At 39.8% G+C, this 19,275-nt stretch overlaps 1 protein-coding gene across 1 annotated transcript; it reads right to left on the bottom strand.

Moving 5' to 3' along the window:
- Positions 1-6,906: 6,906 nt before the first annotated feature.
- On the bottom strand, positions 6,907-8,102 carry gpr4 (G protein-coupled receptor 4). Its single transcript, XM_063017068.1, has one exon. It carries the CDS (start codon positions 8,100-8,102, stop codon positions 7,008-7,010), a length of 1,095 nt encoding a protein of 364 aa, XP_062873138.1. The 3' UTR covers positions 6,907-7,007.
- Between the last annotated feature and the right edge of the window lie 11,173 nt (positions 8,103-19,275).

Below are 19,275 nucleotides of genomic sequence, written 5' to 3'. Positions count from 1 at the left end.
CTTAAACTTCTAAAATCCATGAAGCTCCCAGTTAGTATAAATTTATAAAACAGTAAAAAACCACATATTATTTGAATGGTGGACCTTTTTATTACTGCAATAACACTAACAAAATGACAGCATGGGTTAAGTGTTGTACTGGTATTGTGTATCAAATCCAGCAGTAATAACTTACTGGCCTCCTTAAACAAACCTTGTTAAAATGTGGGCGAACAGTAAGACTATAGCCATTTTCATGAACATGTTCATTTTCAACCATTTATCAGTGGGTAGTTTAAAGCTGGTTTTGGATTCTGGTTGGAGTGGTTCATTACTGATATATCACATATTAATGACCTTTCAGACATGTTCATTTAAAATACGTTACAATTGTGACCAAATACATTGCAAGCAGTTGAGGCTTAAAGATCTTGCTATTGAGCCCAACAGTATCAATTCTTCTGACCACCAGCTCTTAATCCAAACCACTAAACTACTAACCCAGACTAACAACTAATATCTGGTCAAAGATAATTATAGAGTCCTTTACATTAAACAAATAAATTAGAGCTGTGTAACGATGCAAACAGCTTCTACTGCCGCAGTGGCAAAAGGTAAACATTGACTAGCGCACCGTATTTATAGAGGAACTGTGTTTCCCATCAAGCACTGTGCTCATTAGTTAGTATTGGTCTCAGTCAGGTTATACAAAATTGCCCTAGGGGTGTATGTATGTGTGTGTTTGCCCTGTGATGGACTGGAGACCTGTTCACAGTGTTTCCTACCTTTTGTCCAGTGAATTTCACCGAACGCGATCCTGACCAGGACAAGGCCGTGGTAAAAGATGATGAATGAAGTAATTAAATAGCATTGTTGTGTTCCACTCGACATTGTTACTCAATAATTTTTCAAATACTTTTTTTGCTACCTGAGGATTTAGTTGTGACCTTAGTCTGACAAATATAATACAATTGTTTTTAACATTTATTTTATATATAACATTTATTTATTACATTTCATCATTTACCCATGTTCTCTGACTGACACTTGACCTTAAAAACCACTGATTTATATCTCTGGTAAGATATAACAATATTTATTTGTGGTTATCATCAATACTAACACAGCACATCCTGTCTAGTACCCAAAGTCTGTCTCTGATTATTTTTCTTCTCAGTGTAATAACATAAAAACATTTGTGAAGGCAAAGCTTTGGAATCCACTATTTTTATTAAGGGCTCGGTGCTATTTCTCATGTCACTAAGAAACCTCATTTAGCAATGGTGACAACCAGTAGGTAATAAGCTGTTTTCAAGTTTTAATGTGGTTAAATGTTACTAAAAAACAAATTGGGATTGTCAGTATAGCCTTTTTATATCATGGTAATTGTAGAAGACTTATAGAAAAAAGAGTGACACTGGGTTGACAAGCTAAGAAAAATGCAGGGAAGATTTCTTATTTTATATATATATATACACCGACTAGGCATAACATTATGACCACTGACAGGTGAAGTGAATAACACTGATTATCTCTTCATCACGGCACCTGTTAGTAGGTGAGATATATCAGGCAGCAAGTGAACATTTATTCCTCAAAGTTGATGTGTTAGAAAAAGGAAAATTGGGTGAGCGTAAGGATTTGAGAGAGTTTGACAAGGTCCAAATTGTGATGGCTAGACGACTGGGTCAGAGCATCTCCAGAACTGCAGCTCTTGTGGGGTGTTCCCGGTCTGCAGTGGTCAGTATCTATCAAAAGTGGTCCAAGGAAGGAACAGTGGTAAACCGGCGACAGGGTCATGGGCATCCAAGGCCACGAGCTACTGTAGCTCAAACTGCTGAAGAAATTAAGGCTGGTTCTGATAGAAAGGTGTCAGAATACACTGTGCATCACAGTTTGTTTTGTATGGGGCAGCTAAGTGCGACCAACACAATATTAGGAAGATGGTCATAATGTTATGCATGATCGGTGTATATATTATTTTATTTTATTATAATTGTAATTCAATTAGAGGTCACATTAGTTTATGATCTACAATAAAAAAAATTAAATAGAACTTTTACCATCTTTATCAAGGGTACACACAAATTTGAATCCTATGTATTCCATCATGCCACTCAGTCCTGTGGGCAAACAAACTCAAAATAACCTTGCACTCACTGTGTGCAACGATACATGGGTCAGAAGTCCCACTGTGTGGATTGATTAGCAACCCAAAACTGGCTAGGAAGCTATGAATAGCAAAGATTGAAAGAGCAGAAGGTGCCCTCATGAGGAAAATTGCCCTCCACTATCATCAGTTAACATTTGTACTGGGTGACACCTCAAGAACACTGTCGATCAAGACTGAATAAATTACTGTGCTGCTGCCTGTGTGTAACCTTGCTTTAAAGAGCGATAAAGAAAAATAATGTTCCCATAAGCACTTTAATCTATAGTGCACACCAAACTCTATATGCTTGAATTAAATCTTACAGTATTCAGAGATGTTTAGCTGGACCTATATAAACACTGTAGGACCTAATACATCAGCAGTTATTTTTATATGCACCTTACACTAACTGACCAGTGTTCAGTTATAGACAACTGACTATAAAAGCAGCTTTGTTATGCTGTTAGGGGCATTTTGCTGGCATGGTTCTAATGCACTAGTCCTCTTAAAGAAAACAATAAGTGCAAATCAAAAATCAAATCAAGATAGTTATGACTTGTATTAAATCTTACAGTATTTAGAGATGTTTAGCTGGACCTATATAAACACTGTACAACCTAATACATCACCAGTTATTTTGATATGCACCTTACACTAACTGACCACTGTTCAGCTATAGACAACTGACTATAAAGCAGTATAGTGCTGTGTGATACACTTTGGGTGTGTTCGAAAACCTAGTGAGCTACCTTGCTCGCTTACTGCCTACATAGGAAGCTGCCTAAGTAGAGAGGATTCTAATAAGTCATCGATTTATAATTCAGATGATTCGAACGCACTACTTAGAGATTCCATCAGTTTTTGCTTACTAAGCTAACACCGTTAGCCGCATGCCATTCAAACCAATGGCACAACGCACTAACATGTCAACTAACATCTCCCTCTGTGTATCGAAAACGGTTAAATTGTCACAAGCCCGAACTTGCAAATAAAAACACTTGTACACGTTTAACAAATTGAAATTCAGTAATAATGTATTTACATTTGAAATGAACTCCATTCTTTTCCCTGCATCGTCCGCCATATTTGTTATTTTTTGTGAGAAGTCATGCCGCACTGAATGCTGGGATTGCCTTCATCGCTAAGGAAGCATCGGATGCTCCCTCGTTATTCACTGAAAATACAGTTTACTTTTAAGATATCTAACTAGTGAGCATTTTAAGGCATCTAGGATTTCGAACAGCCTACTTGTCGGGAGCTCGCATAGGATGACAAAATGCTGTCTATGTAGAGAGTGCACTAGGTTTTCGAACACATCCTTTGTCTTTCTGCTGTAATTGAAAAGCTTTGCCACAAAACGACTAACCCAACATAATTTATTAGCTTTTGCAATAGCAACCATCCTTACTGTGCTGCAAACCTGTTGATAGAAGACACACAAGATTAACAGTAGAGACTTTCAATAAAGCATTCGGACACAAATGTAAACATGTGCAAATTATTATTTGGATGTATTTTCATTGTGAGTGTCTGCTTCCACTGACTAGACATAATAAGACAGGTAGTTTAACATACATAAATAACACACATCTGAAACAAATGTTGGACACACATTGGTCTCACTAATTTCACCAACTTTACAGTCAAGTTGTTGATATATTTCCTCATGTGCATAAAACATTTCTCAGATCAGTCACATTCTTAACACAGTTATTGCAAACCCCAAAATGCTACAAAAGAGCAACAACAAAAAAACAACCAAACAAAAAATGTGATGTATTGTTTTGCCATTGTTTAACAATAAATTAAAAACTATGATATATACATTTAATGTTAAATAAAATACAGACAAGCCACCTAGTTTTATTCCTCAATTATCATATTAAAATCTTTTTTCAAGATATACAATTTTAATAAAACAGGATTATAACAATAATAACATACATTGCGTTGGACTAAACTGCTTCCTAATTGTTTCACATTTATGCATTTAAATTCATATTGTAAATAATTAAAATTTGGTCAGTAAAACTGCTATTAACAAGGTTAATACTCCAAATCAGTGATTAATCTAGATAAGTCACTTGTTTTAATTAAAATATATTTTTTAAGCCAACAACATTTACTTCTGGCCTAAAAAGAGACACGAACTGGTGTGAATGAGTGAGGTTTCAAGCCCTGTGATAGAGTTGTGCCTGTATAGAGTGTATTCCCTGACATTGACAAAGTGGTAATGAAAGGATAACAAATTAGTCAAATCAACTCAAAAAAACTAAATTATTTAAAATGAAAACACTCAGTGTTATGCTGTATCTTGATAGCTACTTGAGGCTACAATTGTAGTGTGTGTAAACTATATGGCCAAAAAGTACGTAGACACATGACCATGAGATTGTAGGTCATCCCATTCTAAAATTATTCAGTCAAAAGAGAATTTGTGAGGTCATGGAACCATGTTTTTTTGTTATTTCTGTTTATGCATTTTCTCCCAACTTTAGCACATCCAACTACCCGATTGCATTATGCTTCCTCTCTATTAATGCCGACCACCGCCCTGATTGAGGAGAGCAAGACTGACACACGCCCCCTCCGAAACGTGTGAAGTAGCCGACTGCATCTTTTCACCTGCACGGGGCGAGATCACACCCTGATCAACACATTATCCCTATCCTATATATGAGGAGTCCCTATCTGGCTCCCACCCTGTATGAACAACAGTCAATCGTCCATCCCAGCCGGATGGCAGAGCTGAGTTTCGAACCGAGGAGTTCGAAAATGTCAGCTCAGGTGTGCTAGTGTGTTTTATCACTGTCCCACCTGAACGCCCATGGAACGATGTTTAATGTCTACAACTGATGTTCATTCCAAATGCGTTCAAGGGAATTGAAGACCACTGGAGTTCCTCTATACCAGTCAAACCATGTCTTTATGGACCTCGCTCGGTGCACAAATGAGAAATTGTGTTCCTAGAATTGTTGCCCTAAAGTTAGAAACATAATTGCATACTATTTTTTTATCTGTTAGCAATGGGTGTGGCAAAACATGTAAACTTAATAAATAAGTCCACATACTTTTGGTCATAATGTATTTTAAACTGCAACAATGAGCCACAGATGAATGCATAAAAAAAAAAAAAAGTGCTTTGGTATATGCAAACTTTGTTGCCTAGATCATAAGATACAGCCCTAAATGCTTGACCCCAACAAGGTAGTCAGGCAGTTATGTTATGCTATTAGGGGCATTTTGCTGGCTTGGTTCTGATGCACTAGTCCTCTTTAAGAAAGTATACACTAATCAGCTATAACATTAAAACCACCTCCTTGTTTCTACACTCACTGTCCATTTTATCAGCTCCACTTACCATATAGAAGCACTAGTTTTACAATTACTGACTGTAGTCCATCTGTTTCTCTACATACCTTTTTAGACTGCTTTCACCCTGTTCTTCAATGGTCAGGACCCCCACAGGACCACCAGAGTAGGTATTATTTAGGTGGTGGATCATTCTCAGCACTGCAGTGACACTGACATGGTGGTGGTGTGTTAGTGTGTGCTGGTATGAGTGGATCAGACACAGCAGCGCTGCTTGAGTTTTTAAATACCGTGTCCACTCACTGTCCAGTCTATTAGACACTCCGATCTTGTAGATGTAAATTCAGAGACGGACGCTCATCTATTGCTGCTGTTTGAGTTGGTCATCTTCTAGACCTTCATCAGTGGTCACAGGACGCTGCTCACGGGGCGCTGTTGGCTGGAAATATTATTATAATTATAATAGACTATTCTCAGTCCAGCAGTGACAGTGAAGTGTTTAAAAACTCCATCAGCGCTGCTGCGTCTTATCCACTCATACCAGCACAACACACACTAACACACCACCACCATGTCAGTGTCACTGCAGTACTGAGAATGATCCACCACCCAAATAATACCTGACCATTGAAGAACAGCATGAAAGGGGGCTAACAAAGCATGCAGAGAAACAGATGGACTACAGTCAGTAATTGTAGAACTACAAAGTGCTTTTATATGGTAAGTGGAGCTGATAAAATGGACAGTAAGTGTAGAAACAAGGAGGTGGTTTTAATGTTATGGCTGATCGGTGTAAGTGCAAATCAAAAATCAAATAAGTTATGACTACTTTGTCATACTGTCCCTTAAAAAGCGTGAGGTGTAACTGATCAGCAGATCACAACCTATTGAAGCATCTATGGAAGATTTTGGTCAAACAGCCTTCTCCAGCACCACCACCATCAAAACACCATTTAAGAGAATTTATTTTGGAGAACTGATCTTGTATCCTTCCAGAAAAGTTCCTTGGACTTGAAGAGAGTCTTTAGTAAAATATTCAGCCTACTGAAACTAACCTGACACTTTCCGAACATCTTAGAAAAACAATTACAGAAGTTCCTTTGTCATCTGACCATATAATTACAAAATGTTATGGTTCCTACGAAAAGTGTATCTTAATGATAATTTAACTATGGCTTTTATTATGGTATTTGCAGTTTAAAATACCTAGAAAATGTAACAAATGGTTTTAAATGTGTGACTGCCCATTTAAAAAGTTCTTATTCATTGCAACACATTTTGGGTACAGTTCTACCATGATGGTCCAAGCTTTAAGCGTTGTGGTGGCTTGAGCTATAAATAAAGATGTTTACAGCAAGAAATGATTTACCACAGACAATTGGATCATCTTCATACTAAACGATAATAAACAAGGCATCTGACATAACATTCAAATTGAGCTGGCATTTACATCAACAGTTTATTCAAAGGCAGAATTTATGGACAGAATTTATGGCAAAAAATGGAGGCTTACAGTCCCTGAAGTTCCTTTGACAAATTGTCCCTGCGTATGCAGAGTGTTGTGTCAATTTTTAACACTAAGTTTGGTCATCTGAAGGCACTCATCTTTTATTATCTCTAAGTCATCTTTAATGGAATCTGTCCTGACTTCTCCATAGTTGTCTGGCTTCTTGCTGGCCAGGGGCGTCTCCACTGTAATTGAACCCCCCATTAAGAAATCTTTGTTTCTTTTCTTGTGGAAGACAGCGATCAAGGTGGCCAGGGCACGGCTCACGTCGTTACGGGCTCCTTCGTTCACGAAACAGTACAGTATTGGGTCTGCCACGCAGTTGAGGCTGGTTAGTGCAAGTGCAACGTGGTAGGCAGCGAATAGGTTTTCCTCTACCCGACAGTCACATGGGTTGCTAAAAAAGAGTGCACTGCGCCAGAGCAGAAGTACATGGTATGGTGCAAAGCACAAGAGCACAATAAGGATTAGACTCAGAGCTAGTCTCTTGATCTTGGCTTTCTCCTGCTGCTCGGTGGAGACATTGCTACGCACGGCCTTTAGAATTCCCTTGTATGCCGCTAACATACAGCACCAAGGAGTCAAAAAGCCCAGAAATATTCGGTACAGGTTCATACCCGCCACCCAGTCCTGCATTGGATACTTTTCAAAGCAGAAGGTGTGGTTAAAGCGATCTGCAAACAGCTCATCGTGGAAGAGTGGAGCAGAGTTAGCTACAATTTCTATGACCCAGACTACAACGCTAACCAAGACGGCTGTCTTGACGCGACGTACTTTGGCAAACTTGAGCGGATAGGCCACAGCTAAGTACCGGTCCACAGAAATACAGCAGAGGAAGGCAATGCTGACATAGATGTTGGTGTAAAAGATGAATCCGAACAGCTTGCAGGACTCTGGTCCATGGATCCAGTTATCATGCTGAAGAAAATAATCAATCCAAAGGGGCAACGTAGCAATGTACAGAAGGTCAGCCACAGATAGGTTGATTAAATAGACACCCAGCTCATTTTTTTGCCTCACCTGTAAATAGGCAGCCCAGAGGGCCATACAGTTTGTAGGGAAGCCAAGGATGATGACAATGATGTACAGCACTGGCTGAAAAAACTGGTCAATGTTTGAATCAACATTACAGGAAGCTGTGATGTTACACATGATCTCCTTTCACCTTTTAGGACCTTATATTAAATAAAGAAATAACTTGGCCTTTTAAGGTTCCAAGTCAGTCAGCATGTTTAATTGCTTGTATCTGCCAAAAACTGTACAGTCCATATCTCCAGGAAGTTCTACAGGATGGATTGTTGGTCCTGTTGGTGTTTTTAAGTAGATAAAACATAGCCCATGTCCATGCTGCACAAGCATGGAGGGCTTAAGACATCACATATTTCTGTCACACTGCATGTCTGGTCCTTCATAGGAGACGAACGCTAAATGATTTTTTACAAAATCAACAGTCTCACTAGTGAAAGTGTTGCTCATCATCGAGAACATGCAATGAGCCTTAGTGGATTAAAAAGAGAAGAACCTGCTCCTTTCGTGGATCAGCTGGGCTTCACAACATGGGTTCCTTCATTGCTTTTAGAAAACACTTCTCTGTGATTTATTTTCTTTGGCCCCATCAGCTGTGTCCATCTGCAAAACAAAAGTTGTTGGATAATATTAGGACTTGCCAGAATCTCTTTTCATGTTTTGCCTTATTTTCACAGTGAGAGCATTTACAGTTGATGTAAAAGTTTTACACTCTTAAACTTGGGACAGCAGAAAAATAAGAACAGACAAGTAATTAGCCACACTGATCAGCCATAACATTAAAACCACCTCCTTGTTTCTACACTCACTGTCCATTTTATCAGCTCCACTTATCATATAGAAGCACTTTGAAGTTCTACAATTGCTGACTGTAGTCCATCTGTTTCTCTACATACCTTTTGAACCTGCTTTCACCCTGTTCTTCAATGGTCAGGACCACCACAGAGTAGGTATCATTTGGGTGGTGGATCATTCTCAGCACTGCAGTGACACTGACATGGTGGTGGTGTGTTAGTGTGTGTTGTGCTGGTATGAGTGGATCAGACACAGCAGCGCTGATGGAGTTTTTAAATACCGTGTCCACTCACTGTCCACTCTGTTAGACACTCCTACCTAGTTGATCCACCTTGTAGATGTAAAGTCAAAAAATGTGTATGGCAATGGCTATTTCCTAACAAATGTGCATGTCAGGGATATATTAAATGTTGGGCTGATGGTAGATATTTGTAGTATACCTGTTAAATGCAGCAGATATGGGCAGACATAAAGACTTACGACCACTGTCCCTGTTGTTAATGCTTTCTGGACAGAGCTGGACAGCATATTAGGTTGGTGTTGCTAATGTTTTGGCTCATTTGTGTTTTTTCTAAATATTCTGGCTGCAACACATGGGGGAAAGATCTAGGCTGCAAGCTGTGGAGTCTAGCACCTGCACTCCTACAATAAGACCACACTGTTGTAACATGCAGGGATGTCCCTAAATAAAGTCGTCCTCTAGATAATAACATAAGCTGCTCCAAAAGTAAAGTTCTATAATAAATTAGGGAGAAAAGGACATAGCTGAAACTCCTTCTAAATCCTAATAGACTACCTATTTATTTACCCATTATTCCCTTCTGCCCTTCTTCATGAATCCTCGCACGTACCTCCTCCCCATTTTCTCCACAGCTCTTATGTTTTTATTTTTCTAAATACATACACAAAAATTGACATTTTGGCTGCCCAGCACCCTAAACTCCAGACCAACATTCCCAACATTCCCCTCCCTTCCCTTACAATCTCAATCACTCTTAATTCTCTTCAGCTGAAGGTGTGGCCTGCACTCATCATTGCATGTGTATAGAATAGAATAAAATGCCTTTATTTGTTATTTGTACATATACAGACATACAGTACAACAAAATTCTTTCTTCGCAATGTCCAAGATCGGAAGCAGGGGTCAGCCACTGTATGGCGCCCCTGGAGCAGGGAGGGTTAAGGACCTTGCTCAAGGGCCCAACAATGGCTGTATGGCAGAGCTGGGATTAAAACTCTCAACCTTTCAGTTGATAGCCCGAAGCTCTACCCACTAGGCTACCACTGTCCCACTCAGCATGAAGGTGCGTTCACATATATGCCATTTGCCGAACACACCCACATACCATGACAGACGCTGCCTTTTATACTTTGTGCCGGTTACACCTGTGACTCTCTCCCTATTGGCTTGTAGAAACACAAGATGCCATTATTACTTACAATATCTATTCAAAAGTTGGACTCACCAGACTACAGCATCAATTCACTTTGCACCAATCTCAAATGAGCTTAAGCCCAGAAAAGTCAGCACCATTTCTGGATGTTGTTGAGTCAAGGCTACGACTTTGAATAGCAGAGCCATTCCTTGCATTTGTAAATGCAGCAACAAACCGTGTTTACTGACAAAGGGTTCTGAAGTAGTCCAGAGCTCATTTGGTTTTATTCTTAACAGAAGCATGTTGATTTTTTATGCAGTGTTGTCTAATAGATCAAATATTACAGACATCGAATATTATATGTTTTTACTCTCTGATTTAATATTATTCACGGTAAAAACACTGTTGGACAATTTACACAGTTTTTAAGTGCTGAACCTCGACCCACCCTTGTTCGTAAACGATGGGGAGCAGGACTGTTAAATTTGGTGTTTTGGGTACAATTCTCTCATACTGGCCACTGGATATTCAACATGGCACCTCATGGCAAAGAACTCTCTGAGGATGTGAGAAATAGAATTGTTGCTCTCCACAAAGATGGCCTGGGCTATAAGAAGATTGCTAACACCCTGAAACTGAGCTACAGCATGGTGGCCATTCTGAGAAATTGTAAGAATCAGCTTTTTTTTGAGAGAGAGCCTAAAATGCTTATCATCAAAAAAAGCTTTACGTGACTCAATGTATTAAAATTATGACATAGAAACACTAAACCTCTCTTAATTATTACTGCTCATAAGTTCTCACCATTAATGAAATTCCTCGCTCGTTTTAGTACAATAAGTCACGTTTAGCTTTGTGCAAGTTATTTATTTTTTAACTGTTTTCTATTGTATTTGTTTTTTTATATTAAATTTGTGTTATTTTCAGTGTATAAGTGTCAAAAACGACCCCATTATTTTACATTAGCCAAAAATATATGCAGTTCCACAGGACCATGGAGCACATTAACAGGTTTTCCATACATCCTTATGGGAAAAAAATACCTTGAAACTCAACGCCTTTTAAACTCAACGCCACTCCAAGAACCAACTGACAGTGAGTTTCAAGGTACCACTGTAGTCCTGTTGTTGCGGCTGATACTGTATTAACTCTTAGCGTCTGGTGATGCCATCACAGCCTCACCTTCAGCGACCTCCTACATTCACGAGTACCCTTGTGTGATATAAAATGAACAGCCTATTGTATATAGTTCTAGATCTAGGAAAAGGGGAGTATTTTTATTGCATACTACAGTTTTGCACACCTTTCAAATGTGCAGAATCTGAATTTGATGTTCTAAATTACCCCTTGGTGTAAGTGAGTAAGTGTAGTGAAATGGCCCTGCGATTAACTGTCCTGTGCATGTGTAACAAAGTTCTATAAGGTATAGAAGTTTCCTGTAAAGTGCAAAGTGCCTAGCTTTTTTCTCTTACAATTTCGATCTTCAGTGTTAACACTATAAAGCACAGGGCAAAGCCCAGAATAACCAAATACATTTTTTTGTAAGTACTGTTGCTGTTTAAGTACAGATTTGTCACAAAGCTACATACTGTAAAACCAAGTTCTCTGTTTGCTTATGACTGGATGTTTATATCATCCTCCCACAGACTTATGTGCACTAGAGCGAGGTGATAAAATGAAACGTCGGGTGTGGAGATTAATGAGTGTCAGTAAAACAGCACGTAAGAACCTATTCCAGCTTCACCTTTTGTGCATCAATAAACACAATAGCCTAAAATTGATCAGAGGCTAATCAGCATCACTGTAGCAAAGATATCGAACACTCCTGAACACACTGGACTATTTCCCAAAATCCAATTAAACGTGTATAATCAGTCTGCCAAGTTTGTTTAATAAAGGTTTTAAAAGATAAATGATGTTGCTTGCTAGTACCAATACTTGTTTAAACACTGTTGTTTATCATATTTTATAACAGGAATCATCAACACTTGATTGTATACAGACATTTTCAAATTAATGTGTGCATTGTAATAAATATATTCATATGATATACATTCACTAGACACTTTATTAGGAACACTGTACTAATACTGAATGGGAACCACCTTTGCTCTCATACAGCCTCAATTCTTTGTGGCATGGATTCTATAGGGTATTGGTAAAACAAAATGTTAAAGTTTGGTCCACATTGGTATTATATCACATAATTGCTATCGTGTCCACATTACAAATAATGATGTCTTATGGTGAAGCAATTCTACAAGTCTACAGACCATGGTGGCCCAGCAACGCATCCAGTTAGCTGGTCACATCCTACCACTACATCTAAGTAGACCAGCATCTACTGCAATACAATGGACACGTGGAAGACCAGTAAGAACCTGGAGAGCTACATTTAAAGAAGCTCTAAAGTGGCTGAATATCACAAGGGAGGAAGCCAAGCTCATCGCAGCGGACTGAGAACGATGGAAAACGTTTATTGCCCAATGTGTCTAGTTGCACAAATGGACTCAAACAACAATTGCTACATTTGCATATTCAATGGCAAATCTGTTGCTCTACTACATTCCAAATGTGATCCATTCAATTAGATTTCATGATTAGTAATGGCAATGAAGTACAGTAAACACAACAAGTTTATGAAATTTAGAACTGGCTATTTTTGTGCACCGTTTGGTATAAGCTTGCATTGTCACCAACAACCATGACAGTCTGTGTCTCATAGAAGTCTGTATTGCATTGGGGTGGCACAGTGGCTCAGTGGGTAGCACTGTCACCTCACAGCAATAGGTTCCTGGGTTCAGTCCTCAGATGGGGCGGTCTGGGTCCTTTCTGTGTGGAGTTTGCATGTTCTCCCCGTGTCTGTGTGGGTTTTCTGCAGGAGCTCTGGTTTCCTCCCACAGTCCAAAGACCATGCAGACAGTTTAATTAAAGATACAAATTGTCCATGACCGTGTTTGACATTAAACTTGTTAACTGATGAATCTTGTGTAACCAGTAACTACCTGTCCTGTCATGAATGTAACCAAAGTGTGTAAAACATGACGTTAAAATCCTAACAAATAAATAAACTGTATTGCATTGTATTGCAACATCAGTGTTCATTCAAAAGTGTCCGTAAATAGATTTAATGTGTGTTAATGAGATCAGGGATTTTTATGCTGTACAGATGATTTAAAATAGATCACTCTTAATATAGTATCAACAATAGCAAAGTTGCCGTTAGGTCTGACATTACATGGAAAACCTGGACTACATATAGGACAGAGCAAGTCCATTGCAGGGCCTTACTCATTAATTCACTCATTAATTCACTCACACATAGAGGCAGTTTAGAGCTGCCAGTCCACCTTCTGCATGTTTTTTTAGGGGTGGAAGGAAACTGAAGTAACACATTTCAAACAGTAACACAGTAACACATTTCAAACATGCAAAAATGCAAACAGACATGAACAGGAAGTTAGCCACAAACCCAGGCCCCCAGACACATGTTTAATTGCAGTACCCATTTTGCATATATAAATAAATCAAAAAGCACCATATAGACTTGCTGTTGGTTTCCTGTGTTTGAGTTTTTTTAAACAAAAACCTCAAAAGACATTTCAAACCATTAAGCCACTAACTAGTCAGAAAGCAACACAACAAATAAATCATGAGTTTGGAGTCCTGGTTGGACATGTTCTAATAACATAAAATGTACAGACACAATAAATAAGCAGTGTAATAGTTTAGACTTTATAAACCTAAAAATCAATTTACTGATAAAACGTTATGTTATCATTGTTCTAGCTTAATGAGATGTGTAACCAGATAAGAGATTTAATAAATTATAGTGGCACACAATTAAATTTTAGTCTTAATAAATAAAAAGTGTCAACTTTTGTTTAGAACAGTTTGTGGGATAGTGGTAGCGTAGTGGGTAGAGCTTTGGGCTATCAACTGAAAGGTTGAGAGTTCGAATCCCAGCTCTGCCATGCAGCCACTGTTGGGCCCTTTCAGCAAGGCTCTTTACCCTCTCTGCTCCAGAGGTGCCGTACAATGGCTGACCCTGCGCTCTGACCCCAACTTCCAAACAAGCTGGGATATGCACAGAAAGACTTCGTTGTACTGTAAACATGTATATGTATATATGACAAATAAAGGCATTCTATTCTCTTGTGGTGACGTTTTTAAAAGCTGTGCAGGGGGGTGTTTTCAATCCGATAGCTAACGTTTGTTCCCACTTGGCAGATACTGTCTAAACATCCAACAGCTTAATTAGCCACTGCTGTCTGATGACTAAACGCTTGGTAATAAGCTATTTTTGGTCTTATCTAATGCCACTGGGACAATTTTGATTTGGTAACCCTGGTAGACACAAAGGGTAAGTGATTGCCGGAAATGTATTAAAGACAATATGACAATGGCACAAAATAAGGTAAGTATGTGGATAAGTATGTGGTCACTTTTTCTTATTATTCAGGTGTTTAGGTACAATTTTTTGTTATTTCATTTTCATGTTTTACCACCGCTTTATTCTGGACAAGGTTGTGGTGGGTCCAGTTTCCCCTTAATCACTGAGCGCAGTGTAAAATTTTTTTTGGAACCCTGGTTCCCAGACTACTTTACCACTGTGCCATAAGCGCCTGTATACAATGAAGTATACTCTCCTCTTTTTTTTTTTTCCTTTAAAATTTTCCCCTCATTTTCTCCCCTAATCTAGTGGTATCCCAATTACCCTGATTGCGTTATGCTTCACCTCTACCGATACAACCCTCCTCTGCTGACTGAGGAGCCTTGCAACTGACGCACACCCCCTCCGACACGTGTGCAGTACCGACTTTTCACCTGCACGAGACGAGTTTATATGCGGATCAGCTTTGTGCACGGACAGCCACACCCTGATCAGCATTATTCCTCAACCCTGTGCAGGCGCCATCAATCAGCCAGCAGAGGTCGTAATTGCACCAGTTATGAGGAACCCAGTCCGGTTCATGTAGGCGCCCAGCCCATCCGGATGGCAGAGCTGAGATTCGATACAATGTATTCGAAATCCCAGCTCTGGTGTGAATTCATTCCTCTTCTTATGGCTCTTCAGTTATATTAAATAAACTTTGTGGCAGCAATTACAACATTGTGGCAATAAAGTAGAGCCCTTCGGTTTAATGGATCTGGTGTTAAATAACTTGGCCAGCACTGAGCCCTGACCTCAACCCCGCTGAACACCTTTGGGATGAAAGCGGATCGCCAAGTAAGCCAAGTCTTCACATTTAACATCAGTGTATTATCTTACAAATGCTCTTTTGGCTGACTGAGCACAGATGTTTACAGACACACTTCAATTTGTAAAAATTTGTTGGGATGTCCATCTTCCATCTTATGTCCAGCTGTCTACATACTTTTGGCTATATAACTTTTTTTTCTGTTTACTTTATGATTAACAGTATTAACAATATAACTTGCTAACACTTGATTGTGTCACTGTGTTCTTAGGAAGTTGTTGTGTCAGATCTCACTTAAGCCTGGACATGAGATTAGAGAAGAACATTAGATTCAGTGACACAGTAAACCAGCTGAGACTATTTCTGATCCAATTGTGTGTATTATAGACTATCCTGAAACAAAACTGGACCCTGATATACTAGGACAACCACAACATGAAATAAACGAGCATTAAATATAGTGCTTTTGCTTCAAGCTATTTAACACTGAATTTCAAAAGGAGAGAGAGAGCTTAGAATGACACAAAACCCAGCATCCACCACGTGGTTTGTGTGCTTTTCTCAGTATTTGATATTATTACAGGTGGTAGGGTGTAGATCCTCTGGGAGCGCTTGAAACCAAAATCTGCATAAAATCTGTCTGGTTCTAATAAGTTTTGCAAACATAAGCTCAACAACCTGTATCACGTTTCATAAATTCCTACACATGAGAACTACATAAGTGATTAAAAACATGTGTGCAGAGTCACCAGAGACAAGAGTTGCATTTTTCAACATTTCATCATTAAGTACAGCAAAGAAAAAACATTTGGCAACCCTGTGAAATCACCTAGACTCATTTCTACATCAGTGTAAGTGAAATGGGGTCCTATTGTAATAACAGATAAACTGGCAAAATGAAAATCAAAACACTTAAACTGTAAATGAGAGCAGTTGTAGCCTAGTGGTTAAGGTACTGGACTAGTAAGCAGAAGGTCGCTGGTTCAAACCCCACCACTGCCAAGTTGGCACTGTTGGGCCCCTGAGCAAGGACCTTAACCCTCAGTTGCTTAGACTGTATACTGTAAGTCGCTTTGGATAAAAGTGTCTGCTAAATGCTGTAAATGTAAATTACACTAATCAATCAAATCATTACCACCACCCCAAGAAAGGATATGGCAAGGCCTATTGTGTAAAATAAACTAAAATAAATTATATTAAAAATGCATATTACAGCCGCTCAGGTGTCAAAACACACGCTGTTCACCAGAGCTAAGATCTCGAATATATCGTATCGAATCCCGGCTCTGCCTGCCGGCTGAGGCTGAGCGGCCACATGAACAACGATTGGCCTGTTGTTCAGATAGGGGCGGGGTTTAGCCGGATGGAGACTCTCTCAGACTAGTGCGATTACGACCTCTGCTGGCTGGTTGGTGGTGCCTGCACGGAGATGGGAAAGGAGTGCGGTAAAGGACGTGGCTCTCCGTACACAGCGCTGTACTGCACTGCACTCGTCAAGTGTAGGTGATAAGATGTTCGATTGCTTTGCACGTGTCGGAGGGGGCGTGGAGCAGCCTCGTCCTCCCTAATCAGGAGCAGGGACCAGCATTAGTGATAAGATGATTGACGGGCAGAAATTGGATGTGCTAAATTGGGAAAAAAAAAAGGGGGGGGGGGGGGGTGCATTTTACGCGCTCAGATGGTGCAGTGCAATAAGTCGCTAGCACATCAGCGCCGAGACTCTGAACTCCCAGGTTGATACCATGTTAGGTAAGTGGCCACACATAAAAAATAAAAAAACATTGCTACAGCTCTCAGTTGGCAAAAGGAGGACACATATCCCAACTGTAAAGCATGATGAAGGTAGCATCATGGTTTGCTGCTGTATTGCTTGCAATCATTAAAAGAAACATTAATTCAGAACATTTTTACCAGATATGTCCAGTGCAGGGTTCAGGGTTCAAATTCCCAGCAGTGCTACTGGCCGGTCAGAAGTCTATACAGAAATGATTGGCTATGTCTGGGGGAATGGTCGAGGCCCGGGTGTCCGGGTGTGTTGCTGCATTGCACTTACCGCGACCCTGACCAGGATTAAGTGGTGGTAAAACATTAAATGATTATTATTACTGTTCACTCAAAAGCTTTCAGGCTTTAAAATTCACATTTGTTTGGCCACAGTGGATTTCGAAATCTGTCCCAGACTGACCTGGATTAAGCAGAATATTTTACTTCATTGGCTGTACTTGACATACTTTAACCAATCTAATTAATCAAGCTGTCACAAAGAGCCAGACTACAAAAGGTGTAATACATTTCACATTAAAACGTTCACATATCAAGGAAAATAAAACTATATGATTATCAATCCCAACAATCAGTCTCTACTAAACAAAGCCAACTCCAAAATGTGAATAGAAACAGAAAGCACTGATTTGAAAACTGTCAAGACAAGAAGAGATAATATTTTACCATTTTATTTGTGGTTGTAAATCAACACTAACTTCCTAACTTGCCTGGTAAAGTGCCAAATAAAGTACCTGCACACACACAAAAAAGTTGGGACAAAGGCAAATAAAGACCAGAAATAATCGAAAATGTTAAACATCTAAAGGGAGTGCTCAGGTGGCGCAGTGGTAAAACACGCTAGCACACCAGAGCTAAAATCTAGAACACATCGTTCTCCGTGCACAAAACTGATCCGCATATGAACTCGCCTCATGCAGGTGAAAAGGGCAGTCGGTACTGCACACGTGTCGGAGGGGGCGTGTCAGTTGCGATGCTTCTCAGTCAGCAGTGGAGGGTAAGATCGGTAGAGGGGAAGGGTAATGCAATCAGGGTGATTGGATATGACTAGATTAGGAAGAAAAATTGGGGCCGGGAAAACATCTAAAGCAGGTGATTCTGTCATGATTGTGTATAAAATGAGCACTGCCTGTCCCAACTTTTTTTGTAAGTTGTTGCAGCTATTAAATTTAGAGCGGCCTTATACAGTATAAACTAGGGATGCATCGATACCTTTTTTTCCCAACCGAGTACAAGTACATGTATTTTTGTGTGTTTCTCCAGAATATTATGTCATCATGATTTTTTACTGGCTTGTTCATTGTTCCTCTAATTGTATCCATCCATCTTCTTGCTCGCTGTCCTCTTCCTCTTTTACCTTCAACTATAAAAAGTGGTTCGATGTAAAACACACTAGCACACCAGAGCTGACATTTCGAACTCGTCGTTTTGAGGCTGGGCGCCTATATGAACAACGATTGGATTCTGTATAACTCTGTAATTACGACCTCTGCTGGCTGATTGATGGCGCCTGCACAGAGACGAGGGATAATGCGTGATCAGGGTGTGGCTCTCCGTACACGTAGCTCATCCGCATATGAAATATGAACTCGCCTCGTGCAGGTGAAAAGATGCAGCCGGCTACTGCGCACGTGTTGTAGGGGGCGTGTGATGGTCACGGCTCTCCTCAGCCAGAGTGGAGATCAACATCAGTAGAGAGGAAGCATAATGCAATTGGGTAACTGGATACGCTAAAGTCGGGAGAAAAACGGCAGAAAATGCATAAACGAATCACAGATTAAATGTGGGGCATTTGTTGAGTGGGTTTTACAATTGTAATTTTCCAGCAGACCGAGCAACTATAAGAACACTTATGCCAAGTTCACACTACACGACTTTCAAAGTCGTCGGGTCGCTGTACAGTTCACACTACACGACTGGATCTCTTGTAATCGGGAGTCTTTCAAGTCGGTGTGGCTCTCCGTGCACAAAACCGATCCGCATATGAACTCGCCTCATGCAGGTGAAAAGATGCAGTCGGTACTGCACACGTGTCGGAGGGGGCGTGTCAGTTGCGATGCTCTTCAGTCAGCAGTGGAGGGTAAGATCGGTAGAGGGCAAGGGTAATGCAATCAGGGTGATTGGATATGACTAGATTAGAAAGAA

The sequence above is a fragment of the Trichomycterus rosablanca genome, chromosome 20 (assembly GCF_030014385.1).
Source record: "Trichomycterus rosablanca isolate fTriRos1 chromosome 20, fTriRos1.hap1, whole genome shotgun sequence".
NCBI classification, from domain to species: Eukaryota; Metazoa; Chordata; class Actinopteri; order Siluriformes; family Trichomycteridae; genus Trichomycterus; species Trichomycterus rosablanca.
The sequence above is the reverse complement of the archived record's forward strand: the minus strand, read 5'-3'. Positions and strand labels throughout refer to the sequence as shown.

Bases quoted from the DNA above. Each gene is read 5' to 3' on its own strand.
- gpr4 (XM_063017068.1), bottom strand. From the start codon at position 8,102: ATGTGTAACATCACAGCTTCCTGTAATGTTGATTCAAACATTGACCAG.